This window comes from Podarcis bocagei, assembly GCF_964188305.1.
Source record: "Podarcis bocagei genome assembly, chromosome: 3".
Lineage (NCBI taxonomy): Eukaryota > Metazoa > Chordata > Lepidosauria > Squamata > Lacertidae > Podarcis > Podarcis bocagei.
The window spans coordinates 15,319,835-15,347,582 of NC_138127.1; the positions used below are offsets into that span (position 1 = coordinate 15,319,835).

At 43.9% G+C, this 27,748-nt stretch overlaps 1 protein-coding gene across 14 annotated transcripts in view; it reads left to right on the forward strand.

Annotated features, from left to right (window-relative positions):
* The window catches only part of GREB1 (growth regulating estrogen receptor binding 1), a 110,089-nt gene that overhangs the window by 30,921 nt on the left and 51,420 nt on the right, over positions 1-27,748 (forward strand). For 11 of the 14 annotated variants that reach the window (XM_081188938.1, XM_081188948.1, XM_081188939.1 and 8 more), the window contains 3 exons: positions 19,868-20,063; positions 24,607-24,735; positions 27,514-27,690. In XM_081188938.1, the coding sequence (XP_081045064.1) occupies positions 19,907-20,063; positions 24,607-24,735; positions 27,514-27,690 (463 nt within the window). In that variant the 5' untranslated portion in view covers positions 19,868-19,906. Of the gene's footprint in view, positions 1-12,274; positions 12,466-13,688; positions 13,815-19,867; positions 20,064-24,606; positions 24,736-27,513; positions 27,691-27,748 lie in introns of those variants that run through there. The other 3 variants (XM_081188940.1, XM_081188941.1, XM_081188943.1) reach the window with 3 other exon arrangements.

A 27,748-nucleotide genomic window follows, 5' to 3' on the forward strand; every position in this document is an offset into this window, starting at 1 on the left:
TTTAAAGTAGTATCAGTGCTTTAAATGCATGGTGTGGATGTTTTCTCCTGCTCTCGAGGATAAGACTTGAACCATAGGCTTCAAGTTACGAGAAAGGAGATTCTGACTAAATATCAGGAAAAACTTTCTGACAGTAAGAGCTGTTTGACAGTGGAACAGTCTGCCTCAGGAGGTTGTGGACTCTCCTTCCTTGCAGGTTTTCAAGCAGAGGTTGGATGGCCATCTGTCATGGATGCTTTAGCTGAGATCCCTGCATTGCAGGGGGTTGGACTAGATGTTCCTTGGGGTCCCTTCCAACTCTACAGTTCTATGACTACATGTGGCCGAAGACAATAGGCACTTTTGGTAGGCAGAACATAAAGAAAAAGCAACCTCCAGCATGTTGCTTAGGGTTCAGGGAACACAATGGCTGCTTACCGTCCTTCCTGGTGAGTGGCAGTCTGGCCCCATGAGGTGCCTCCTTTCGCTCCCGGATGCGCCGTGCCATCTTTGCTTGTTCCCCATCCCCCTCAGCCACTGTGGAGGCTCACAGGCTCCCGCCAAACCCATCCATTCAAATTGGCCAATCCGTGGCAGCCGGGGGGAGGGGGAGGCATGGGGAGCAGACTTGAGGGAGGCAGGCCCTCCCTCCATCTTTTTAGCCTGGCCGTCTCCTGAGCCCAGCATCCAGTCGGCCGGGAGCGTACAATTCAAGTAGTTAGTCCCAGTCCCTTGCCAGACTGCACGTAATTCATTCAACACGCTGTGCTGTTCACACATTTTCACCCATGGCTGCCACACTATACAAAAGCTGGCTAACCTCTTAGTGGTACATGTGGCATGTTAAACCATCACAGTCATCTCAAACCTTTAAAGCAGGGGTGTCACCCAGCTGAAGTACTTCTGGTTCACTGGTGACTGGCGAGAGAACTATGCACTCCATCTCCCATCAGCCTCATCCAGCAAGGATGGTTGTCAGGGACAACGGGAATTACAGTCCAGCAACATCTGCAAGGCCCCGGGTTTCCCGCCACTGTCTCAATTCATTAACCATATGGATCTAATTAAATTAGCCAAATGTGTTTGTGAGTGAAAACAATAGCTCAGAAGAAAACAGCATGCTTTCTTCTGCTTTCACAACACGAGCAAGCCATCCTTTCTTTTTACAGAGATAAATGCTAAGGCTACAATCCTATATACAGTTACCGAGGAGTAAGATCCACTGAATGCAGTGGGACTTACTTCTGAGTAAGTACCCATACAATTGTGCTGTAAAATTTCCATCTCTGTTTTGTTTAGAAGAGATGCTGCACATAAATTAAAATGGACATGTTGGCGCTTCGATTAATTAAAATTAGCATGTTGCTGCCTGCTGCTGCAGCTTCAAAACCTTAATATTCACGTTGAATGTAATTGCTAGGAGTGGCTGTTAGAGTGGGGGGTGGTTTTGTCCAGTGGAGAGATATAGGAGCCTTGGATGCAGGAGAATTGGTATCAAATCTCAGTCTTGGGCTCCTTTCTGGCTTTGGGCAAATTGCAGATTCTCTTTCAGCCTTAGTTAAGAAACTGCATATCCGATTACAGGGGTTCCCAAACAGTTGTCCATCGACCACCAGTAGTGTGTAAGCTTCATTTATGTGATCCACAACATGTCTGTGGATTTGACGCTGAAGGTGAGAGATGGCACACTGGTCACATTAAATATTGTACCTATTGTTAATTCTATTCTTGTTGCTTCTTTTCTTTCTTATGTTGTGTTCTGCCATTTGGATTCTGTGGAATTATAATTGCTGCAACAGGCAGGAAAGTCATTAAGGGGGTCCATCAAGACCCTCTGTCAATTAGCTTCCGGACCCAATTCAAAGTGCTGGTTTTGACACATAAAGCCTTAAACAGCTCAGGACTACAATACCTGCCTTCGCCGGTGTAAACCATCCCATACTCTGCGTTCATCATAGAAGCATAGAGTTGCAAGGGACCCTGAGGATCATCGACCCCCTGCAATGCAGGAATATGCAGCTGTCCTATGTGGGGATTGAACCTGCAACCTTGGTGTTCTCAGCACCATGATCTAACCAACTGAGCTATCCAGTGCTGTAATCATCTGAGGCCCTTCTTCATGTGTCCCCTCCTTGTGAAGTCCAGAGGGTGCCAACACGTGCATGAGCCTTCTCTGTGGTGGCCCCCCGTTTGTTCAATGCCTTTTAAATCTGTCTATGGGAAGGGGGCGGGTCTTGTTTTGCTGTTTTGTTTTACTTATTTACTTTTTAAAAAAATAATTAATTTATTGCTTTAAAATCGAAACTTACACAACAAAAGCTTGAAAAAAGAAAAAAAGAAAAGAAACCAAAGAAACACAATACATCTCTTACAAACAAAAAAACCCAATAGAACAATGCATCACAAATTTACAAAAATGTTCCATCAACTTCCGACTTCCTTGATATGAGTTCTTTGTTTTCTTAATTACTTGCCTCTCTTTTTCAATAAACTTTATCCTTATTAAATCTTGTTTGACTTCATTATACCTTAATCAGTTCCGAGAGTTATTCGAAGCATTCTAAAGTTTTTATATGGGGACACTGTTCTATTAAATATTTTCTATAGCTTTCCCATTCCCTTTTGAACTTTTGGGTTGAACGATCTGTGATCTTTTCCATCATATATGCTAGTTCCATGTATTCAAGCATTTTCCCTTGCCATTCCTCTTTTGGTGGAGTTTTATCTCCTTTCCATCCCCTGGCAATCAGCATCCTCGCTGCTGTTGTTGCATACAAAAAGATCCTTCTTTTCTCCCTTGGGATGTTTGATGCCATTATACCTAATAAGAAGGCTTCAGGTTTTTTTTTTTTATTAAACTTTATTTTGAACAGTTTTTAAAAAATTCATTGTGTATAAGTTCCCAAAAGGTCTTAATTCTTTTGCACCCCACCCACCTGTATTTTAGTCTGTGAACTGCCCAGAGATCTGACAATGAAGGTTGGCATATAAATCTAATAAATAAAATAAATTATTTTCAAGTGGTCCTTGTGGAGGTGGGGGGAGTTTGGGAACTTTGGTTCCAAGTACAGGGGCAGAATAACATGCAGTACAGTCTGCCATGATCATGCATAAAATAAGGGCTGTGGTCTCACTTTTAGAGCCTTTGGCACATGCTGGTGAGAGAGTCTAGTCCTTCCTAAACTACCCTCTTAACCTCTCCCCTCAAGTTATTCTCTGCAGCCAATCTTACTTCTGAGGAGAAAAGGGACTCACTGAGAGCAGACTGCAAGTAGGGTAGCCACAGGCAGGGGAAGATTTAGTGAACCCCATCTGTGTGCCCTTTTGGCTCTAAAATTAGGTTATACCCAGTGCTATTTTTCTATAAAAAGAGATGTTTGGCTCTCACCATGAACACCTCCCTTGTTCTCTTATAATGGCAATGGTGCCCACCTAAGAGGTGCCAGAACATTCTGGTGAGTTCCGGCTGGAAAAAACCCACCCTGCTTTATATGTGATTTGGGCAGACCAGCTGCTGTCATGTCTAAATTTGCCCTTAGCTCAGTCTCACACTTGGTGGGTGGCCTTAGGCTAGCCAGTAACCTGCAGCTTCCCGCTCAGCCTAACTATCACACAATTTACCCTTGCGGCAAGAGTCAAGCTAATTTTACAGGGTCATTATAAAGATTGCTATCTAGGTGAAACACAGCATTGATATAGAGCTTTTTTGTCCCAGCCCAGGTTATTATTTAGGGATGAGGCATTTTGTGGGTTAAGTTTTTTTTTTTTTGCCTTGGATGATTTTTGTGTGTGCATTCATCAGAAGTTTTAATAAATAGGTTGGCAACCTCAGGCATACCTCAAAACCCACAGCCAGTTTTCTAAGCCATTACAGGTCAAGAAGTCCTTTCCACAAACAGAACGGTATGTCCTTTACCATTTTTTACAAAAATATATTTATCCTGTGGGGTGTTGGTTGGTGTTTTCTCCCCTCCCCACCCCAGTTTAAATCTTATTTCTTTCTGTTCTTTTTTGTGGGGGAGAGGGATGATTCAGGGTGGAGAATGAATCACGAGGCCTCTCAACCACTTGGGCTTTATGTAGTATCCTGGGGCGCTAGGCTCTACAGCTCTAGCTGTTTATGCCCTACCTCCCTAGAAGATGGTCTCTCCCCCTGTATCCTGTTGTGGCATGACCAAGAATGCCATGCAAGTGCTAACTTTCTACCACAAAGCCACACACACACACATCCCAACACAGAGAGGGAGAGAATCTCAGCAACCTCTCATGACTACAGAAGGGTGTTGTTCTGGAGAAATGAACATCTAGTCCCATCTTGTTCCACAGTTGGGGTCCAGGGCCACTAGCTACAACAGATACCAAACTTGCTTGTACGTTATGCACATCGGAGAAGCCGGCATTTAAGCCGATGCACTATGTGTCACACTTGGAAAGCAAAACGACTGAGTGTTGGGCCTGCTTGCTTGGTGGTTCTTCTTATAAGAGAATTAAACAGATTCACGAAGGATATGGACAGTGGTTGTGTTCTTCCTACACAGTTGGGAGTTGTTGGTGCTATTGGACTCATGTCCGGCATGTGGGCTTCCCATGGCCAACTGGCTAAAGTTGTGAGATAAAATTCAACTTCCTCACTGCCCACTGTGAGAACAGAATGCCGGATTGACCCAGCAGACTTTTACCTTCTTATGGTATTATGTTGATTTGAAATTATGGCACTAAAGGCTTTTAGTGGTTTTTTTTTTTTAAAGCAATGGGGAAAATGCATTGTAAAGTGTGGGGTAATTCTTGCTTCAGTGCAGTGTCATCTAACCTCCCCTCATACATTGACAAAGAAAAAGAAATGTGTGTGTTGCAGGGGGTGGGGAAGCAGGGAAAAACTAGGGAAGGAACATAAGTAACTAGGGCCCAGACTGGATCAGTCACCAATGGGGGTTTCCCTTGAAATGCAAACAGCAGCTTCACAGGTTTGGAAGGGGAATACAGTGGTACCTCGGGTTACATACGCTTCAGGTTACATACGCTTCAGGTTACAGACTCCGCTAACCCAGAAATAGTACCTCGGGTTAAGAACTTTGCTTCAGGATGAGAACAGAAATCGTGCTCTGGCGGCGCGGCAGCAGCAGCAGGCCCCATTAGCTAAAGTGGTGCTTCAGGTTAAGAACAGTTTCAGGTTAAGAACGGACCTCTGGAACGAATTAAGTACTTAACCCGAGGTACCACTGTATGGCAAGGAGAGCACAAATTCCCCAGCCAGTCCTCTAGATGCTCAGGCTTCCCTGGGGGTAAACCACACATACACATTAATTACAGCCATGCAATTAACGTCATGTTTCCTTTGGCCCCGAGGGCAATTTGTTAGTCATTGTAAATAGGGAAGGGCATAGCTCCGTGGTAGAGAAAATTTGCATTATTTTTTTTTTGCACCCTTTTGCACAGGTGTTGGGTATGGAAAAAAGGAATGTGTCAGATAATTGGAATGTATGTCCACTGAAATATGTTAGACTATTGATTGGTGGGTAATGTGAGCTACATCCCACCTTTTTGCAAATTTACGGGCTTATTCAGATGTATATTGGGATCCATTGTCAGATATTAATTCATCACAAATGTCATGCCTTGACAGTACTATCTTTGGGTGGGTTATTATAGCTCCGGATGAGGTGTTTTTCAATTCTGTTACTTCAAATTGACTTTAAGTTCGTTACGTTTTCCTTCCAGTTCAAATAAATCTGTAACCAGTTGCTGCCAGGCTCTGCTGGGTACCTTCCTAGTTATCATGTGTTCTTTTTTGTGTTTTTGATGTTTTGCACAAGTGTTACAGGTTTCGACCATCTCCTCTCTTTGTACATTAGGTCAGTAGAAGGTGTGCCTTGGCCTTCATTTTCACAATACCAAGGTCTTCTTCATGTTCCAGTATCTCTGGACACATTGCCTTTGAGGTCACAATCCTTTCCCCTTTCAGAATCAGACCATTTTCTACTGTTAGCTCTATCTTATCATTCCAGAAATACAGTAGACCACCCCACACTTATGGTTTCTTTAAGGCAGACAATATCCTGCCTCTCTCTGTTTTGTGACTAGTTTCTTCCGGGTTTGTTTGTGATTGCGTTGAGGTCTTTCAATAGCATGTACACCTGCTCTTCTAAGTCTTTTTTATCTTTGGCATTTCTGTGGGTGGCATTTCTCTTAAAGGGGCCACATGCCAGATATTTAATTGATAATGCATATGTTAAACGTAAAGGGACCCCTGACCATTAGGTCCAGTCGTGACTGACTCTGGGGTTGCGGCGCTCATCTCGCTTTATTGGCCGAGGGAGAAGGCGTACAGCTTCCAGGTCATGTGGCCAGCATGACTAAGCCGCTTCTGGCGAAACTAGAGCAGTGCACGGAAACACCGTTTACCTTCCCGCCGGAGCGGTACCTATTTATCTACTTGCACTTTGACGTGCTTTCGAACTGCTAGGTTGGCAGGAGCAGGGACCAAGCAACGGGAGCTCACCCTGTCATGGGGATTCGAACCGCCGACCTTCTAATCAGCAAGTCCTAGGCTCTGTGGTTTAACCCGCAGTACAAATAGTATATTTCTGGAACATTTGTGCTCCTCTGACATGGTAACCCTCAGGACTGCAAACTCATACATTTAAAGCACCCTGCTCCCAAGAATCCTGGGAACTGTGCTTTACCCCCCATGGAGCTACAATTTCCCATACTCTTAGAAAACTACAGTTCCCAGGATTCTATGGGAGCAGGGAATATGCTTTAAATGTAAGGCGTTTATGCAGTATTTCCAGAGTTGAACCTGACAAAAAGTCAGCAGGGCACTGCATCATATGTTTCCTTCTTTGTTGCCTGAAAATTGTCCAAGGGAAATTGGAGTTCTTGTACAAGTGTTCCAAAGTTGTTTTTGTCGCTGTTCCTGATTGCATCCCACCCAGCCCCATAAAACAGTGCACTTGGCACATTCGAACAATAAACAAACATTCAATTGCACGGAAGACCTTTGGTTTGAAACAACAGACTGGAGACAAATAAAGTGGCTTGTTATATTTGATACTTGATAACATGCTGATAACATGCTGTAGCTTAACATTATGTGCCTGATCAAAATTTATTCTGACCTGACCCTAGACATTCATTTGGAACTAATTTCTGTTGGCTTCCCATAAATGTGCTAGCATGCAGCCTTAATATATTAATACAGCAGATCACAGTGCCAGCAACCATGGAAAAGCTTGTCAGTACAAGGTCCACAACTTCATGACTACATAGTTATGATTCAGTGTTTGCTTGAATTGCAAATAAAAGTAGTTTTGAATATACTTCTTTTCCCACTGGAACCTTTGGGGTTAGGGTTGTGATTTCGCACAGAATTCTGTGCTGTATGTATGAACCAATCAGCCAAATTTTGTTGAATTATCCAAGCTATATAATTTATTCATCATCACTTATTTGAATGTGGGGAGGGGCAAGCATACATTCAAGAGACCTCGAAGCTGCCTATCTATTGTTAGGTACACGGGCAGCAAACTGAGCAGGAAGACATGGCCCCTGATCACAATCTTCCCCCATTAGAGTGCATTGTATTTCTATTTAAATTATGGCACTGTTTTGTCCACATATGTAGAAATCAGCAGATGCATTTTTATGCAAATCTACGTCACATTGGGTCTTCATATTTTCTGGAGAAGCATAAAGAACCATCTTAACCAAAAGCTGCTTTGAGGATATTTTTCTTTCTTTCTTCCTCTCCCACCCTAGCTACGAGATCTTTTTATCTTGTGATATCAGAGGCAGGACCTGGGACCTTCTATGAAGCAGGTCCTCTAGTACTGATGCTGATTATTCTTCTCCTAACTGTGGGGATGGGAAAGGTAGAAGCTTCAAAACCTGGACTGATCCCAAAACAGCATTAAGGCAGTTTGCCATCCCAGGAGAAAACCAAAACCTAGAAAAATCCTGGCCGTCCTGAAGTTGCCAGAACCCACCTGTCAGCTCCATGTCCACCACCAGACATGATGCTGGACTCAGGTTCTAGGCAGCTCCCAGCAGTTGCTAGCACATGCTCCTATGTTCTCCCAAGGAGAGGGTTTGGAACTGGGTAGAAAGGGTGAAATGAATCTGGAATCTTTCTCAGCAGAGCTAATCCAGGCTGTAACCATATTATGGGCTGTGTTAATTAATCAGGCATTTTTCATTGCTCAGAAAGACTTTGCTCAATACTTGGTACATGTGACTTGGTGGAAGGTGATCATCCTAATGCTAGTGATGGTTTAAAATTACTTGTGTATTACACAGCGTTATTGATGCTCTTTGGAAAGTTTCCAGTCCCAAATCAGTTGATGTGGCTTGTACAAGGAATGCATGGGGCAACCCAGCCAAATGGGTAGGGTATTATTATTATTATTATTATTATTATTATTATTATTATTATTATCCACTAGCCTCACTCCCAACTTCCTGTGGTCATTAGAACATCTGTCCAGAGCATGCAAATTGTATGGGTATAGGCTTTTCCTGCTATACTCTAGTTCACCAGATGCCAATCATATGTCTCAATATGAAAACAAGCTCTACTTTCTTGGCAAAGGCTGCATCATTTGTAAAATAATCTGTCTGTTTAATAATGCATTCTATTGAAAAGGAATGGGAGGATGTGCTTAGGCATGATTCATCACCGTCTGTTACAATAATTATAAGGTTTTTTTTTCTTGCTTCCCCGGTCAAAATGACCTTATTTTTATAGATTTTTTTCAGTGCTTGTATGCTTTGCTTTAGGGTTTTGAAAATAAGTTTAGCAACAGAGACACACCTAATTCATTTGCAAGAGGCACTAATAGCCTGTCTTGTTTTCTTCCACATTTCTGTTTGCCATGGTGCCAGAACAGAAACTTTTGTACAACTAAGTTTGATAGGTGACACAATTGCAAGTCCAACTCACATTTTGATTGCTCAGTGAAATTTCCCATCATTTATGAGTGGGGTGCAAAGTGGGGGCTGTGATTCATGGTAATAATTATTAGCATTTATGTCACTCTTACATGGGACGCGGGTGGTGCTGCGGGTTAAACCACAGAGCCTAGGACCTGCCGATCAGAAAGTCGGCGGTTCAAATCCTTGCGATGGGGTGAGCTCCTGTTGCTCGGTCCCTGCTCCTGCCAACCTAGCAGTTCGAAAGCATGTCAAAGTGCAAGTAGATAAATAGGTACTGCTCCAGCGGGAAGGTAAATGCCGTTTCCATGCACTGCTCTGGCTCACGAGAAGCGGCTTAGTCATGCTGGCCGCATGACCCGGAAGCTGTACGCCTTCTCCCTCGGCCAATAAAGCGAGATGAGCACCGCAACCCCAGAGTCGTCCGTGACTGGACCTCATGGTCATGGGTCCCTTTACTTTTACCTGTGTCACTCTTAGAGCAGGAGGCAGGAACCTGTGGCCCTGCAGATGTTCCTGGATTCCAACTCCCACCAACTCCAGTGAAATCCTGTACATGTTCTATTAAGAAACAAACACCTGGGACTTACTCCCAGGTAAATGTGTACAGTATGGCAACCTTAAGTAACCCATTATTTCTCATTCCCGTCCCACTCCCCAGTCCTCTATCTTCAATAGTGGGATGATATAGGTCTACCTCCTTGGCTCCCAACTGCAACATTTTCAAAAGTATGTGTTCCATGGTTTGGCTATTGAAAAACGGGGTTCGCAGTAGCTAATTGGGAACTACTGGCTTACTTTACAGGGTTGTTGTAAAATTTGCCTAGTTAATGTATGCATTTTTAATCCCTAACCATTGGACAAGCTTATGACTAGCAATGAATGGATGCCAATTGCATATACAGTACAATATTAGGCAAACCTGACAGTCTCAAAGTTGAAATTTGTTTTTTATCTTTTGATTTTTGTGTGGTGAACTGCCCTGAGATCTACGGATGTAGGGTGGTATACAAATTTAAATAACAACAACAGCAGCAGCAACAACAACAACATCATATTTAATTTTCTACAAGTAGCCCAGTAAAAATGTCTAAATAACACAACATTTCATTCCTGTTAAGGCTGCAAAGTACTGTAATTTGCATAAGAATATTTATGGAAAACCTACATAACTAGAAACAGCACGAAGAAACTTGCGTATATATTTTTAGACAATAGACTACCCCAAGCCAAATTCCAATGTATGTCAGAGTAGTAAAATATCCCAAAGCAAATTCATGTCAGAAGGACTCTAAAACTGTCTCTTTGGATTAGTTTTGTTTGAAAAACTCCCATCAGACTTTTTTTTTACCTCAATACTTTCCACTGGTTGTGACAAAAAAGCACTTCAGTAGCAAAAATATTGGGATATTTTGTGTCTAAGCAGTTTCGCTTATATGATAGAAAGAAAACGATAAATAAAAAGTGACTGAAATTGGAGGACATTGTTTATTATTGCACAGGTGGCAATGTCGCAGAAGGACTATGTTAATAGGTCAACTTGTGTGTAAATTCTGCAATGAAAGGTGCACCTGGAGTTGAATTTTGTCCCAAATTACCAGCCACATCCGTTACAGGGGGTTACACTATTTTTTTAAACAATTCATTACTACTACTACTACCGTTATGAAAACTGCCTATAATTACCAATCAAAATTCCAAATCAGTAACTAAGATTATTTTATTTATTTAAGCAACACATTGATATACAGCCTTCATAACAGCTTATCCCAGGTGGCTTACAAAAGCAACAAAGAATGCAAATAATAATTAAAACAATAAAATTGGTAGCAAAAATAAAATCCATTGGAACAGCAGAGCGACAAAGTCCCTTCGTAGTGTTTAAAATATACTTTTCCTTACTGTGCTTAATATCCAGTTCATTAAAATCCCCATAATTACGAACAGAAGGTGTAGCCGCCTCTAGGAACATTCTCGTGTGTGGGTTGGCCGCTTCACTCAGACTATGAGCTCAGCTTAGTTCAGGAAGAGAGCAGTTACAGAAAGCATTTGTGGTATGAAAAGTTATGACATTTCTGCAGGAAGTAACGGTTTCCTTGGTAACCTCTAGGTTAGATTACTGCAAAATGTTATATGTGGGGCTGCCTCTGAAGACGCTTTGAAAACTTTAGCTGGTGCAGAATTCAGCAGCCTGCTTGTTCAATGGGACAAGATGTTTTGAGCATATGGCACCAAACCTGGCCCATCTGCACTGGCTGCTAATTAGTTTCTGGGCCCAATTCAAAGCCCTGGTTTTGATCTATAAAGCCATAAACGGCTCAGGGCCGCAATCTCTCAAGGAGCACCTCTCCCCATATGAACCGACCTGGAGCCTTCTATCATCATCTGAGGCCCTTCTTTATGTTTGCCCCTCCACAAGAGGCCGGGAGGGTGGCGACATAAGAAGGAGCCTTTTCTGTGGTGGCTCCCTATGTGTGGAATGCTTTCTCCAGGGAGGCTCGCCTGGCGCCTTCATTGCATACCTTTGGGTGCCAGGTAAAAACACCCCTCTTCTCCCAGGCCTTTGGCAAATCAAGCTGGCCTTTAAAACTGGGGTGTGTGTCTGTGTGTGTGTTTGTGTTTTACTATTTTCTTTGCTTTGCACGCTGTCCATTTTTGTGCTTTTTATACTGGAAACCGCCCTATGATCCTCGGATGAAGGGTGGTACATAAATTTAATAAAGCAAATTAGGTTTTTCTTTTATGTGAGTGTCAGGTCTGGTTCCTCCATGTGCACATCGCCAGGTAAGGCTGAGAAAACATAGAGGTCTGATTTGGTGTAAGATAGCTTCCTAGGTTCTCTCACACCAGATACTCACTATATATCAGATCCACACGTCAGCTGGCTCAGGAGCCCTTTCCTTCCATGTTATAAGAAGAGAGCACTTTAAACAAACACTCGCATCAATGAAGTTTTAGTTTTTTGAAACCGTACAGTGCAAAGTCCAGCCCTCTGCCTTCCAAAAGGGAATAGCGGCTGTGTTGGGGAGGGCGGGGGGGGGGGAGAGCTGTTGACGTTAATAGTACCTCAGACTGACAGACTGGTAAGTACTTGACTGGGAGCAACATGACCTAGCAAAACACTTCAGTGTTAATAAGACATTGGGGGGGTGGGTGGATGCTTCCATTTATCATCTAGCCCATCGGACCCACAAGATTCTGGAACAGCTTGCTGGGTTATGGTGTAGCCCTTATTTTGTTTCCGTCGTGGCCACAGAACATAACAGAGATAGCTTTGAATCCTTCCTCTGTTCTGCTGTCACAGAAGAATGTTCGTGTCATGATGACCTGACCAAGTGTTCAGTTGCACACACACTGCACTGTTTCCAGAGGGTTACTCAGTCAGGCTGACAGGCTCTCTCTTCTGAATCAAAGGGAGGCAAACTCCAGCAGAGCTGGAGTTGGCAGCTATCAGCCACCTTTGCAAGTGCTCTGGCAGTGCTCAGTTCACGATGATTCAAATCACGAGGCTGACTTAGGGACATAATTTTGGGAGCCTGAACACCTCAGCTGTGTAAGGTATAGTGGTTTTTTTTTTTGTTATGTTGGGAACATTTGCTTATTTCTTCCTCTTGTGTCACTGAGATTCCCCCCCCCCCTCAGGTGAGATTTATTGTGAAGAGCTACGTTATCTAGCCCTGGTGTGGGCTGACTCCCAATCTTCTGTGGCCTCTTTTTTTTCCTTTACTTGGATCCCTGTGGTCCAACAGTGTGTTCTAAAATCACAAAGTAAGAGAGTGCCTAATTGGTATTTCTCAGTGGTTGAACATAACTGCTTTATTTTAAGTGGTCCTGAATGGGCACTCTTGACTTGAGAATATAAGTGCTTGTCACTTAAACCAAGGACTATGTAGTTCTACATTATTTTCAGGAATCCCAGCTACCAGCAAGCTTCAGGTAGTCTACTGAGGAAATGTCCTATAGTCTACCTGCAGATACCTCTGCCCATCCTTAACTTAATTACATGGGCTATTGAAGTTCATAATGCCATCATCTTTTTTCCCCAGAATTACGATTATTCTCACGCTTCTGCCTTGTTATAATGGCATAAGAAACATTGTTTCAAATATGCTTTCCTATAACATCTCTTTAACCATTGCTCGCAGAATTATTACTTGCTTTCTAGCTCTGCTTCATGTCATAGGAAAGAAACACAGGCTTTTCAAAGGACAGAATGCATGAGGGGAATATTCATTTCACGATACACATGTTCAGAAAGTAATGCCTTGATTGGATTTTATTTACTTTTTATAAGCTCCCTCCTTTTGCACCAACAATTTTCTGGAGTTAGATTTGTATGAGACAAGATGAAAGCTGACATAGAGGAAATTGTTTCTAAGCCCCAACTTTGTCCTTGTACAATTTTGGTTTCGGGTTTCCAAGAGCAATTGGCTCTATAAAAGGAACGTTTTCCCAGTTTCGAAAACCTGGGTATTTTTTGCTACTTTAAAAACTATTTTTAGGGAAGGTGTGACCATCTACTTCTTGGTCCTGATGCTTTGAGAAGATGGCCCCCCCAATTCTACAATTCTATGATTCTATGTCTAAACTGCAGAAGCAGAAAACTGCTGTTTTCCTTCCCTGCCAATGGGAGTCTTGTCAGGGCGTTGGGGACCTCTTAGCCTAGAAATCTCAACACTCTCTCAGTGAAACAGTTCCCAGGATTATTGGAGGTGTGTGTAGGGGTGGAGTTTGAAATGGCTAAATCAGTTTCAAATAGGAATGCTTACAGTATCAATGTACCTTGTGGATGCGGAAGGTGCTTGTCGGAGGAACTAATACCTCAAGGTCACCTTTGCTTTGCTTAGAAGTAGGATTACTTGGATTTCAGTACACCGGCTGCCGCTAAAAGCATACACAGTCATAAGGTAAGTGCTAGAAATTATGGGAGTGATGTGTTTAAATCGAGCTAGTATCAGCATGGTCCTCATCTTGAATTTGTATGCAAGTTATTAATAGAAAACTAAGAACAGAAGGAAGGCAGAAAGGCAGACAATTCAGTGCTCCTTAAGGAAGATGTATTTGTTTTTAACAGGTGTAGATTATGCTCTGTCCCCCCCCCCCCCGATAAAGACCTGCCTGCCACAATGCTAATTTTCAGAGTCTCCCTCTCCTCCTGCCTCCAGACCTTTATTAAAAGTCTAGTCTACATTGCTAGAGGAAAGGTCTAAAGTTGTTATTATTATGTGCCTTAAGAGCTTATAAAGTAAAACACATGATTAATATTTCAGGTCCCCCCCCCCAAAACTCATGCATTCCCAGTTGCTACCTTGTAGTTGACTGAGAATGCAACCCTGTATAGCTTTCTACTCAGAAGTAAGCCCTGCTGCTGAGTTCAATGGGACTTCCCAGCTCACTTTCCCACTGCCTCTTGAGCCTGTGTTTTATCCCAGTGTGGATCACATCTCTGTGGGGCTTCGTGCTCTGAGGCAGGTCATCCTTATTCCCTCATGCTTTTTTAAAGGTGTCTAGACCGAGGGCGACTTTCCAGAAGCCACTGTTAAAGCCTAGATGAGATTTGACCTTATGTTTTAAGCCTACATAAGCAAACACTCTGCACTGAAGTTGCTATACCAACTGCCCAGTGAAGAAGCGTAACAGTTCAGCAGAACCTGGGAACCTGGGATGCTGTTTCCAGAGGCAGAGGAGCTGTGCCTTTGTGTGGGTTGGAAAAATAACAGGCTCCTTGGATTGGTAACACTGGAGTTACAGATCCTCAGCATCACAATATCAAGACGTAGCGGGATCCAAAGTACATTTAATTAGTAGTAAGTCGTATCGTATTGAGTCCAGGCTTACTCGTCCATTTTAGCATTATATAGTCTTAAGGTCATGAAGAGGCACCGTGACAGTGAAACTTAAATATAAAGAGCTAGTGGTCACCATTCGCCCAGAGCCAAGCACACTTAAATCCAGTTGGGTTCAATGCACGGTTAAAACCTGTGGGATGTGAAAATGTCACCCTGCCCACGGAGTGTGACCCATGTTCTCCAGTGCCGATGGGGCATTTTTGCAAGTGGTGTAATAAAACCCACACCTTGCAATCAAGCTTGATAGTGTGCAACTGGAGGTTATAAATAGTGGGGGGGGGGGGAGATATTAACCTGAGCACACGTTTTCCAGCTAATGCTCATTTTACATTCACCTCGCAGATGCGGGTAATGCCAAAGCCAATTTAGGAAAACAGCCTCGGATCCAAGCTCTGGGAAATTGGAGTCCCAAAGCTAGTATACACAGGAGATTACTGAGGAAGTGAGTCCTCCTCTTCTCCTCGGGACTATAACTGCAATGATTCCCTCCTTATTTTTATTTGCTAACACCGCCTCCTTCGCTTTCCCCTCCTGCCTAACAAACTCCACTTATTTAAAGTTTGCCATTCTTTCAAACACAACTTGATTGTGGTCTGTTAACTCAGAGGCACTAAGTTCTTCCAAAATACGCAGACGAAGCAAGGGGATGGGGGGGGGGGCAGAAACAAGCTCCAGGATGGCAGCCAAACTCTGGGATCTGAGCTAGGCATTAAAACTCTGGGATCTGAGCTAGGCATTAAAAGACACTGCCTGGAGAAATGCAAGCTAGAGACACTTAACAGAGTTATTTTATTTCCAAAGTAACACCTGCAGCGTTTATGAGATCCTGTTAAGAAGCAGAAGAAATCTGCATTAGAATACAGTGTTTCCTGTAGGAGAGGAAGAAAAAGACACTTACAGGATGCAGCTCGGTTGCCTAATGTATTTATTGCCATATCATATATTAGGCGTTAGCCTGCAGTGTTGTTTCTGTTCCAGACTTGCAGCCAATTGATTAGGGCAGTGTTTCCCAACCTTTTTTGGGCAAAGGCACACTTGTTTCATGAAAAAAATCTCGAGGCACACCACCATTACAGCCCCGTGACGTCAGCGCGCAGCGTCACGCCGGGAGGGGCATGAATTGCTAGCAAATTACATAATCACCTCCTTGAGGGCTGGCTCATCTTCTCCGAAGGCAGAACCCCATTAATTAACAGCACAGACTCACACCATAGCCAAGACGAGGGGGGAAAACCTCAGTCATGCACAGTCATGCACATGTGGGGGCTAAATGAGGACGAAGACCGGGCAGAGAGCAGGGTTCAAATCACCCCACCTGGCCAGGACAATCCCTGGGTGCTCCCTTGGGCCACTCGCCTGACCCACCTCGCAGGGCTGTTGTTGCGAGGATAACACGGGGAGAACCACGCGCGCCCCCGGGAGCTCCTTGGAGGAGAAAGCGGGCGATGAATGCAATGCACGAAATATATGAGAGGCGACCAGGTTTTGCAGGTGAGGGGCCCCCGCCAGCCTCCGCTTCCAACACCCGGCGCAACGACGCCGAAGTTTCCCCCCGGGCTCGGCTCGGGGAGCAGCGCTGCTCCCCCCCGGCTCCCCTTCACCCTCCCGGCTCTCTCTGCCGCCCACTGGGGACCCCCCTCACCTGCCAAGTCCGGAGCACCGGTGGAAGTTGCATGCATGCATGCAGGGCGCCGCGTTGCCATTGCATTGCACTGCACTCCATGCAACGCCTGCACGCATGCATTGCCTTGCACGCCCACCAAGGGGTCTCCCCGCGGTCCGATGCGTCCCCTCCGGCGCGGATGCAGCATTGCAAAAATAAAAAACCCCCGACGCAGCCCTACCTGGGGGGCAGCCTCCGCCTCCGCCGCTCCGCCTCCGCGGGGATCCCCGGGCTCCATCCTGCCGCCCGATCTCCGCGGGGGCGCAGGCAGGCTGCGCGGGGTCTGTGCGGAAGAGCCCCTGCCCGCCCGGCCGCCGCCGCTGCGCTCATTCCATGGCCGGGAGAAGAGCGCTTCAAACAAAACGCCCGGCCCGCCAGGCCACGCTGGGAAACGTAGTTCGCGCACCCTGCGCGGGCGCGGAGCCCAAGGGCGAGGGGACTACGGATCCCGGCAGCCCCCGCGCCGGGGACGGAGGGGGAGAGGCCGGGTGCAGGGATGGAGGGACGGGTGGGCGAGCGAGTGAGTGAGTGGCAGCCGCCAAGCCTTGGCCGAGAGCCAGGAAGAGCCTCCCCGGAGGAGGAGGAGGAGGAGGAGGGAGGCGCAGAGCGGGAGGGAGGGAGGGAACCCCAGGGGTCATCTAGTGACGGCGCCCCAATCGAAAATTTGACTTAAAAAAAAAAACTTTCGAATTTTTTAATTTTTCCCGCGGCACACCAGGCAACATCTCGCGGCACACTAGTGTGCCGCGGAACAGTGGTTGGGAAACACTGGATTAGGGAGCTGTTCTCCACGACTCAAGGGACAAAATAAAGAGTAAACACAATGGCTGGGTGTCTGGGAACTGACAGTCCTCACTTCAAGGCAAAAGATGGCTCACTCTGCATTAGTAACGCTTCCACTTTGAAAATTCACAGTGTCTGATGTTGGGTGCTTTTGAAGCATTGCTGCTATTTTGGTGTGTGTTTGTGTGCATAAGAGGAGGTATTTTCTGTTATTTAGGCTTCCTGGTATAATTTGACAAAACATACTTTGTATTTCAAGGGACATTCATCAGAAACGCAAGGAGACGTGTCCCCTAATTAAGGACATTACATATGACCAGAATGTTCCTTCAGTCTGAGATTCTAATCTGTGAACTCTGGTTTTTAGCATTACGTATGTTACAACTGCACTGTAAGGCTGCAAATATGCCATTCACTGAAAGGATGTGATTTCCACCAAAGAGTCCAGGGAACTGTAGTTAATCTACCACAGACCTACAATCCACAGCGCCCTTAATAAACTACAGTTCCCAGGGTTATTCGGGGAAAGTCATTGCTTGAGGAGGCGGCCCAAAACGGCAATCCAATTTGCCTTTAAAAATGTGGATGAGGGGGTGACCAAACTTGGTGATGAATGAACTTGAATTTGGCTTCCATGTCTGCTAGGAACAGCATAGAGACTTCCGTTCAAAATCTGATTTGAACTTCAGTTCAAAACCCCTTTCTTCGCCTTGCAAAATCTCGTTCTTCACTTACTCTGCCAGTTACTTTCATTCCTGCAAAATAATATTGTGTGATCTCTGGTGTATTATCCTAAACTGCTTTTTTGAAGGGTAGATTTATTCTTTGAGTTGCTGATGAGCTCCAGTGCGGTTTTCGTTTCCTATCCCCTTCACTAAGTCATAGAATTGTAGAACTGGAAGGGAACCCAAGGGTCATCTAGCCCAAGCTCATGCAATGCAGGAATCAAATTAAATTGCTCTTCAAGCTCTCTCTTACTTCCCTTTGTAGAATTCTTTTTTTTTAAATGCAACAAATAGCACCATGATCGGGTTCTGTCATCAGACGTTAGGTTGCAGAGCTGACCACCCTCCCTTCTCACTTCCTGTTAACATGGAGCCTCTTGAACAGAGCCTGCCAGTATTTTTTCTGATCATTGTTTGGAATTTCACAGACATTTGAAACCTGTGCCACCCCCTTGTGTTTGTGAGCGACTGAAAGGCATCAGTCTGCGCAGCAGCAGATCTAGAAGAGTTCAATAGCACAAGAAAACGAGGCCCATCACGTCACGCTTCCTGTTGCCCATTTTATTACTCACTTAGCACATTCAGGGTCACCAGCTTGTAGCTGTCACCCAATACTGGTGACAAGAGATTTGCAAGGGCTTTCGAGACCTTAGCTTCCACAGTATAAATGCAAGCAACCATCTCGTATGGTTAGAAATAGGGATTTTTTTTGTTTTTTATTTGCTCCGCTGTGCCAGTGCCCTGCTCATTTTTCCAAACAGCAAAATAATATGTCAGATAATCAGATGCTTGGGTGTACTATATTTTGTTTTTATTGTTAGGAACCCCCTAAGCCTGAAGAAAGTGCAACAGGAAATTAAAGCCAGCAGGCACTAATCTGTCTCAGGGTGCTCTGCACAAACATATGTGCACGCCAGCCAATTGCTCATCGCTCAATCATTCATCACCTGTGAACTCTGTGTATGAATGGGTGGGCCAGTTTCATTGGCAAGCCTTATGTTTTGAGCTGATGTGAGGCAGCATGACAAGTCTTGCCTGTGGGGTTCAATATTGGAATGGCTCCTTCAGAGATGTGAGTCATCCCTTGATATATGGCTGTCATCAGACGATGCCTTGAGAGAGGTGGGATATATAGTCCACAAAGAAACTGGACACAATTAAATGATGCCTCTGCACATGGGAACTCGGCTGAAGTCTGACTTTAAGCCAGTGTTTCCCCAACTTGGATCTCCAGCTGTTTCCGAACTGCAGCTCCCATCATCCCTGACCACTGGTCCTGCTAGCTAGGGATGATGTCGTCCAAAAGCAGCTGGAGACCCAAGTTTGGGAAACACAGCTTTAAGCAACGGAAGGTTAAATCTGGCATCTGGATTCACCCAGAATTAAATACCCGCTGAATTCAGTGGAACTGACTCCGACATCAGCCTGCATTTTTTTCTGAGGTACTTCTACGGGTACTCTCACCCTCTGAGGTAAGGCAGGAGGTGATCAGAGAGAGGGCATTATTTGTGGTAGCCTCCTTTCTTTGGCATTGCTTTCCTAGGGAAGTTTACCTGGTCCGGTGCATGCGTTGATATCTTTTTGGCACCAGACAAAAGTCCTTTTACAAATCTGTTTCAGTTTAAATGTTTTGATTGCTGCTGTTATGCCCTTTTGAGCCTGTCAGAGTAATTACATTTACATCTTCCATTAGTATTTTTTTTTAATGATGTTGTGCTTCTTATTTTTATGTAAGCTATAAGTTATGTAACTTCCTGTCATTTACCTGCAGGATCTGCTCAGTGAGTGCTGCCAACTGCCCATCATCTTTGCCCTGTCAAGAACAATGTCAAACTCATGGAGAGATGTCTCTTTGGCATTCTGAGTGGTTTCCTTAGTTTGTGAGGACAAAACTTGATTTTCCTCTCTTCTCTTTCTCTTTCTTGTTTCATGTGGAATAGTAAATAAATAAAACAAGCCCTCCTCAAACTGCAAAGAAGATGGGGAATTCTTATGCTGGGCAGCTCAAGACCACACGCTTTGAAGAAGTGCTGCATAATTCCATTGAGGCTTCTCTCCGGTCCAATAATTTAGTTCCTAGGCCGGTTTTTTCACAGCTGTATTTGGAAGCCGAACAGCAGCTTTCCTCTCTAGAAGGTAAGAAACATTGATTTGACATTTTTATTCAAGTAGAAATTGAGCCTGTTTTGTTTTTAATGATCGAGAGATCATCCTGAATATTCAGTCCACAACCAACACAAAGTTGGCAGAGCCACCACTGGGTGCTGCCTGGTTGGTGTTGACCTGCAACAGAGCCTCGTTGGTGGTTGTTTCCCATTTATGGAATGTCCTCTTTGGTTAGGGGCATCTTTCTCCCTCGTTATTAACACTGGAATTTTAAATAAAAAACATTCCTGTTCACCTAGGCATTTGATGGCTGGAAAATAACTGTTTCTGGCAACCTTGAAATGATATTTGATGGTTTGTAATTTTTTTAATTATTATTTGTTGCGGTGGTTGCTGTTTTATTGTTTGCTGTCCTTGGCTGCTTTGGGAGGAAGGGTGGAACAGAAAGTTGATTAAATGATGAATAAATAAGCGTTCAAACATGATATTCCGATCCCCCAAGCAAAGTCACTGGAATCACTTCACCACCCACCAAGCCAACTTGTTTTACTGCTAAACTTCAGGAACCTCTGTGGATCTGACAGTATGCAGGCATCATTATTCTTCTGGTGCAACTATTTCCTCCTGTTAATTGCTGGTCTCTCTTTATTGGCTTGAAGGGCATTTCCTTTGTACCTTCTTTTCATGAGCACACTTCCTTTCAAAGCAGTCTAATTACGGCGTGGAAAGAATAATTATCAGTGCAATATGGCGGGGTCTTTAGGCAATTGGATTGAAACATAATTGAAATATTACTCAAATAGTTTTGAACGATATAGCTACTCACCACCTATGGAAAAATCCTATTTAGGAACAAATCTGTGGCCATTGCACACATATTTCCCTCTCTCCTTCCTTTCTTCCAAGCTGAACAAGGACTTTTTCATTTGCATGGAGAAAAAAAAACCACCATTGTTTAAGTGTCCATCTGCTCCCACTGCTTGCTCCCCACATGGAAAACCTTAGATTTAATGAACCTTAGATTTCAACAAAGTCTGATGTCACAAAAATGGGTTATGACATCAACTGGGAGAAGATGCTGCCAGAACATGGTCTTTGTTTTAAAACAAAAGAACTCTTTTCACACTTGTTAATGGATTTAACAAATCACTGGATCCTAATACTGGTGTTCTGTGTGTGTGTGTGTGTGTGTGTGTGTGTGTGTGTGTGTGTGTGTGTATAGCAAGAACTAAGTGCGTTTATCCAGATGATGATGATGATTATCACTACTACTACTACTACTATTATTATTATTACTATTTTATTATTTTAAAAAGCATGCACGCCGACAGGGCAGAAAAAATATTTAATTATTTCATTTAAAATGTGTATAAATTGCCCATTGGCAATACTGCCTAATTGCTATTGTGTGGCTGGAGAATGATAGCCTATTGAGGTGCAATATGGGAATAGCCTTGCTTCCAAGGGGTAGGCTGTTTGCCATATCTTTTACAAAAATAACAAGGGGGTTGCAAAATGTGCCCTTCCATGAGAGGGGGGAAGGAAGTGTTCATACTTCACAAATAGTTTTTAAAATTATAAAATAAAATGTCCACAAAATGCCAGGGCATCGCTATGCGGAATAGCGTAGTGGTCTTTCTAGTCCCACCTTATCATCTTCTCGTTATTAAAGGGCCAGAAGACAGTTAACGCTTGTAGGAGTAATAACCTTGAGCAAAATAATAATGAGAACAACCCAGCCATAAAAGTAATTTAGAAAACCATTGATTTCACTGGAAGGGATTTAAGCACATGTTTAATTCTTATTGAAATCAGTTGGACTTAAAATACTGCCAATTCTTGAAATGAAAACTTCTGGTAGATGGGCAGAGTCTAGGGGCAATCACAGAAGAGTTTCAGGAACAGAGTTTGGGCGTATCCAACATTTTTAAAAAGCAGATAGCTGGGTGAGATAGCTCAGTTGGTTAGAGCATGGTGCCGATAACACCAAGGATGCAGGTTCAGTCCCCATATGGAACAGCTCCATAGCCCAGGGGGTTGGACTAGATGATCCTCAAGGTCCCTTCCAACTCTACTGTTGGATTCTAGTGCTTTTGAGAGGTCCACGCTGTAGCCAGGTGATTTTTGGTGTGCCTGTATACGCAGCCTAACACGAAAATCAATATCTGGACCGATTTTATTCTCATTAGCTAACCATTTATTTCATTGGCCGAGAGGGGATGTGTTCTTGCCCTCTTGAAAACAGACATAATAAATTAAAAATTGCGTAGTTAACGGAGAGGCAGTATTTGTTTATATTCTCCCAACAATTTCCTCTGTAGTCTGCCTCTTTTATTTATATGATTGCAGGCTGAAAGTACAATAATAAAATAGACTTGTGCTTGCCATCGTTGTTTGCCATGAAGTCTGGTTCTGAGCCTTTTCAGGCAAAACCGTTGGAACAAAAGGGCACTCCTAGACTTCAGACCGCAGGCAATGTCTTTCTTTTGCATTACGCTGCTCAGCAAAACAACTGATGTTCAGAGTGGTTGTGATCTTTGCTTGGATGCTTTTGCTGGGCAGCTGTGTTATTTTCATAGATTTTCCTGCCATTTTCCTTTTGGCATGTAGTCAAAATTTATGTGACTGCTTCGTACCAAGTTAACTAAATTCTCTGTGGCTTATATCGAACCTGTGCTTTCTTCATGCTTAATGTATGCCTTATGTTTAATTCAAACACTTAACACATCAATAGCTGTAACCTAACTGAATATATTAAGCAAGGTTTTATTTGTCATCTGAATCTGGCCCAGTTTGCTCAGTGCCTCAAAGCATGCAGAGCTTAATGCAGCTCTGGACAAAAATAATCATGCTTTTATAATGACTGCCCTTTAAAGGGTTGTGTATGTATATTGAAGTTTTGAAGAGCTGATCTACAAATATTGGTTTACGCTGGTACTATGAATACACCAAAGGCATCTCAAAATCATAGTTTGCATACATCTTGAGTATTTGAGGGCCTTGATCCAGTGCTGTGCAATTGTCCTCATCCCTCATATCCCCCAATGTGAGTGTAAGCAGTGCAAGCGTTCATTATAGTGAATGGGAACTTCACAATCGTTTAATGTTGCAGCACCTAGACTTTTGTAACTCCCTGCCTATTGATATCAAGCAGGCACCTTCACGGCACTCTTTTCAGTGCCTGCTAAACACATTTACATTTAGACAAGCCTAACTAGCATGCTTAAAGGGACGCAGGTGGCGCTGTGGGTTAAACCACAGGGCCTAGGACTTGCCGATCGGAAGGTCGGTGGTTTGAATCCCTGCGACGGGGTGAGCTCCCATTGCTCGGTCCCTGCTCCTGCCAACCTAGCAGTTCGAAAGCTTGTCAGAGTGCAAGTAGATAAATAGGTACCGCTCCGGCGGGAAGGTAAACGGCATTTCTGTGTGCTGCTCTGGTTCACTAGAAGCGGCTTAGTCATGCTGGCCACATGACCCAGAAGCTGTACGCCGGCTCCTTTGGCTAATAAAGCGAGAAGAGTGCCGCAACCCCAGAGTCGGTCACGACTGGACCTAATGGTCAGGGGTCCCTTTACCTTTACTTTAACTAGCAAGCTTGGGAAGTTGAGATGTTTTTTAATCTGATTTAGCATTTTAACTTTTGCATGTTTTAAAGGACTGTTGTAAATTTTTCTTGAGTTTATTGTTTTAGCTTTTTTTTCTAAACTGCTAGAAGGTTTTCTTCCTTTAAAAAAACAACAACAATCACATGGTGTGTCACTTTTAGGAAATAAATAATAAAATAATATCCCAGACAGTCCTCCTCTCTCAGTGCCATGGAATTATTGCACAAGCAACTTGCGTGGCAAATGGAGGACAGGGCTGGAAGCGGATATGGGAAACACGCCCAAGATCTCCTATTCCTTTCGGCACCCCCTCATTCTGCCCTCACATGTTCCTATGATCTTGCACTGGTGTGGGGATGAGGGAAGCAGGGTTCTGTTGGACTCTGTGTTTCTTAGTCCTGCTCCACTGGATCAGGTAAATCGTATAGGACAAGATATAGTGGACCAGTTCCCAATAACCTTAGGTGGGAAGTTGGTGGATTCGCCCCTGCCCCCTTGGGATGCTTGTGAGTTCACACAACCATGTTTGTCACTCCACAACTGCAGCTTGACTTGATTCCTTGCGTCTGTGAGACAGTCACCATGGTTCAAAAATCACAGGCCACTTTCATATCACATGAACATGCTGTGTCTCTTGATGGAGGAGGTTCACATGTCATTTATTGTGAGTTGAGTGACTTATTATTCCGGAAATGCTATGGGTGCTTTTCTTCTCTTACACCAAACTCACACCTGTTCCCTTTATTTACCTGCTTTTCTGTAAAGTCGGAAGCTGCCCTAAGATTTGTTTCAAGCTACTGTTTAGCTCATTAACTCAGCGCAGTCCTCACTGCCGTATTTGAAGCTTGGTATCTGCGGCTGAAATTGCGAAACAGCTCTCGTTGATAAAGGGGGAGAAACGTTATTTCCTCTCATCTGAATGCACCATTTACCTGACCTCTGGTGACTGTGCTCACGATACCTTTTAGCAGGCAACAGAGTGGATAATGAGGAAGATGAGGAGGAAGAAGAGGAAGAGGAGGAAAGTTCAGAATCAAGCAGCCCCCCTATCACTTATCAGATGAAGCCGCCTCCTGAAGGTGGTTGCACTACTGACGGTAAGAAATTCATACAGCTGGGTGGCACTTTTAGAGGTGCACGCAGATAAAGCGGCTTCTTCACACCGATGACTGAGAGCACATGCGCCGAGTTGCACATGACGACTGTTGCATCAGGAGAGGCCGGCCAGGTTGCGCCCGGGCCGACATCCCGCCAGGCCACACCGCATCGGGGTGACATTCCCTCAGGCCTTCTCCACTCCCTCAAGATTGGGGATGCTGAGCCTTCTCCCAGTGGACATGGCGGAGGGCTGTAGAGGCTTCAGCCCCACAGAGTTGGCACGCCTGACTAAGAGTTGATCCTTTCACACAGAATGAAACCCGAGAGTTCAATCCAGCAAGCCTTAGGCATGGCTACATTCAGTCGTGGACTTAAACTAATCAGGACTGCGTCATTTCTGCTGCTTTCACTGGGATCCATGCTTAATTCTGAGGCCTAGTTGATGTTTAGGCTGTGCTATTTGGGACTGCAAGTGGAAGCCCCCATGATTGAATATCTTGCTGTGCATTTATTTCTCCACATAGCAAAGTCAGAGAGAGTGGTTCTAGTCTAATCTTCTCCCCAAGATTATCACACTTGTCTTCTATTTACACCCTGATTTTCACTCAACAGAGTAGCACTTAGAGTTTTATTTATGAAGTAACATTCCGTTATGTGAGCCCCCACCTGAAGTCTGAAATGGTCCTGCTCAGAATTCCTCAGTGAAAAATAGGCTGTCACAATGAACTTTGCAGATTGAATTTTGCATGAAAAAGCACCTTTAGGATAATAAGATTTTGGGGAAAATGATAATAATTGTGGATTGCTTTTAATCTGTTTGGGTCAGCTTGTTTTAAAATGTTTGGTATTATTACAACTTCTAAAGAAAGTATTAATCCGAACAGAGATTTTTACAGTTTGAGAATGGAGATACTATTGTATAATTGTTAGCAAAACATGACTCAGAATGGCACATTCCAGAACATCTATGGATGATGTACAGAGAAATTTAGGGTATCTTGAATGGTAAGCTCAGATATTCGTTTTTAATGAGCATTTGCATACCAGAGTTGTTTTCTATAAAGTAAAAGAGTAGTCTTTATTTTCAATTAATTCAGTGTCCACCTTTTTGACTTGAAAATTACTTAGCTCCTTCTGGACGGGATGCCACATGTACACTGCAAAAAGTAGAAGCCCTGAGTTGCATATAAAATTGCACATGTTAATTTATACACACAGATGCAAATTTAGAAATAATTACTTTAAACAATTTAAATAGAAATACAATACATCTCACCACAGTGAAGAAGACTGAGCAGGTAACCTATGCGCCTGACTGGTTTGCTGCCCAGGGGCTCCCTTTTGATGGGCAATTCCTGGTTCTCTCTTCTTATGATTCTTCATCTTTAAACTGGAATTAGACCTGACAGCTCTTCAGCTAAGAGGACTGTAAAATAGGATACATTGCCACCTTAGACTGAGTCCTGAGACCGGCTAGCCTACTGAAGTCCCATGTTTATGTTGTCACTTGCACTTTGCTATTTATTGAGAAATCTAGTATCCATGTGTACTAATTTCTTTTCTTTCTTTTTTTAAAAAAAGGATGTGCTTCAGGGCATGTCTGTAGCAGCTCCTTTTTTGTGCAATCTGGCGCCGAAAAGAGCACATGCCGTTGGTTTGGCCTCTGCCTCATTCCAGTGTCTCGCCAATTATTGTCTCTCGGTTGTTGCTCCATTTCCTGGTTTCTCTGTGTGAAATTTAGGACCTCATTAACTGGGTACTAACTTTCCCGTGATGGCCCTTGCATATGTTTGGAAAAATGCCGCTCAGTGTGTCCCTCATCCTTGCCATTGTCCTTCCCATGTGCTTTCACCACTGCAGCTTTTTACCCGCTTTGGAATGCTGAATTTGCTTATATTAACCTTATTACCACTTCCTGCTTACTGTTTTGCGAAAGGTGATGCACAAATCTTCAGACAATATGATCCAGAATTTCTCTCGTAGCGACTGTCCACCCGTCTCTCTCTGGGTGACCAGAGTCAATAATAATAATAATAATAATAATAATAATAATAATAATAATACCCCACCCATCTGGCTGGGTTTCTATTCCCACATCACTCACACACTATTACTGGAGCCATTTTCCTTTAAAAATGCATATGCAAATATTCCCCTCTCGTTTGTTAATTTATTCCACTGTGTTACATTGTAAGGAAAGAATGGGATTGTTTCTGAACTTGTACAGCTTAGGCAGTTTTGCTGTCTGTACTTCTGCATCAATCCCTCACCCCTTTACACTTTGAATCAAAATACAGTGGTACCTCTGGATGCGAACGGGATCCATTCCGGAGCCCCGTTTGCATCCTGAAGTGAATGTAAGATGTGACTGCGTGTGCGCGGGTCGTGTTTTGCTGCTTCCGCGCATGTGTGTGACGTCATTTTGAGCGTCTGCGCATGCGTGAGCGGCGAAACCCAGAAGTAATGCTCTCTGTTACTTCCGGGTCGCCACGGAGCGCAACCTGAAAATATTCATCCCGAAGCTACTTCAACCCGAGGTATGACTGTAATGAGAGATATGTAGATGCAACCGTGCATATTCAGTGGGGATTTATTAATTTTATCCTGGACCCACAGTTCCGAGAGGAATTTATTTCTTTAAAACACCTTGGCTATTTTCTTTTCTTTTCTTTTCTTTTCTTTCCCTTTTCTTAAGAGTATAATTTATTCCACCAGTTCATACATAACCTACGGTATATGATTTGATTAAAATAGTGCTGCTGTTTTTCCTCCTCCAGGTTTCTGCCAGGCTGGTAAAGATTTGAGATTAGCATCGGTTTCAAACGACCCAATTGAAGTGCCTTCAGGGTTTCTACTGGTTGGCGCCAAGTCACCAAACTTACCGGATCACCTTTTAGTGTGTGCCGTAGATAAGCGATTTCTGCCTGATGACCAGGGGCGCAATGCCTTGCTAGGTAAGTGGCGGCTGTGATCACAGCATTGCTGTAAGTCAAGGACCCTGTGGCCCTCTAA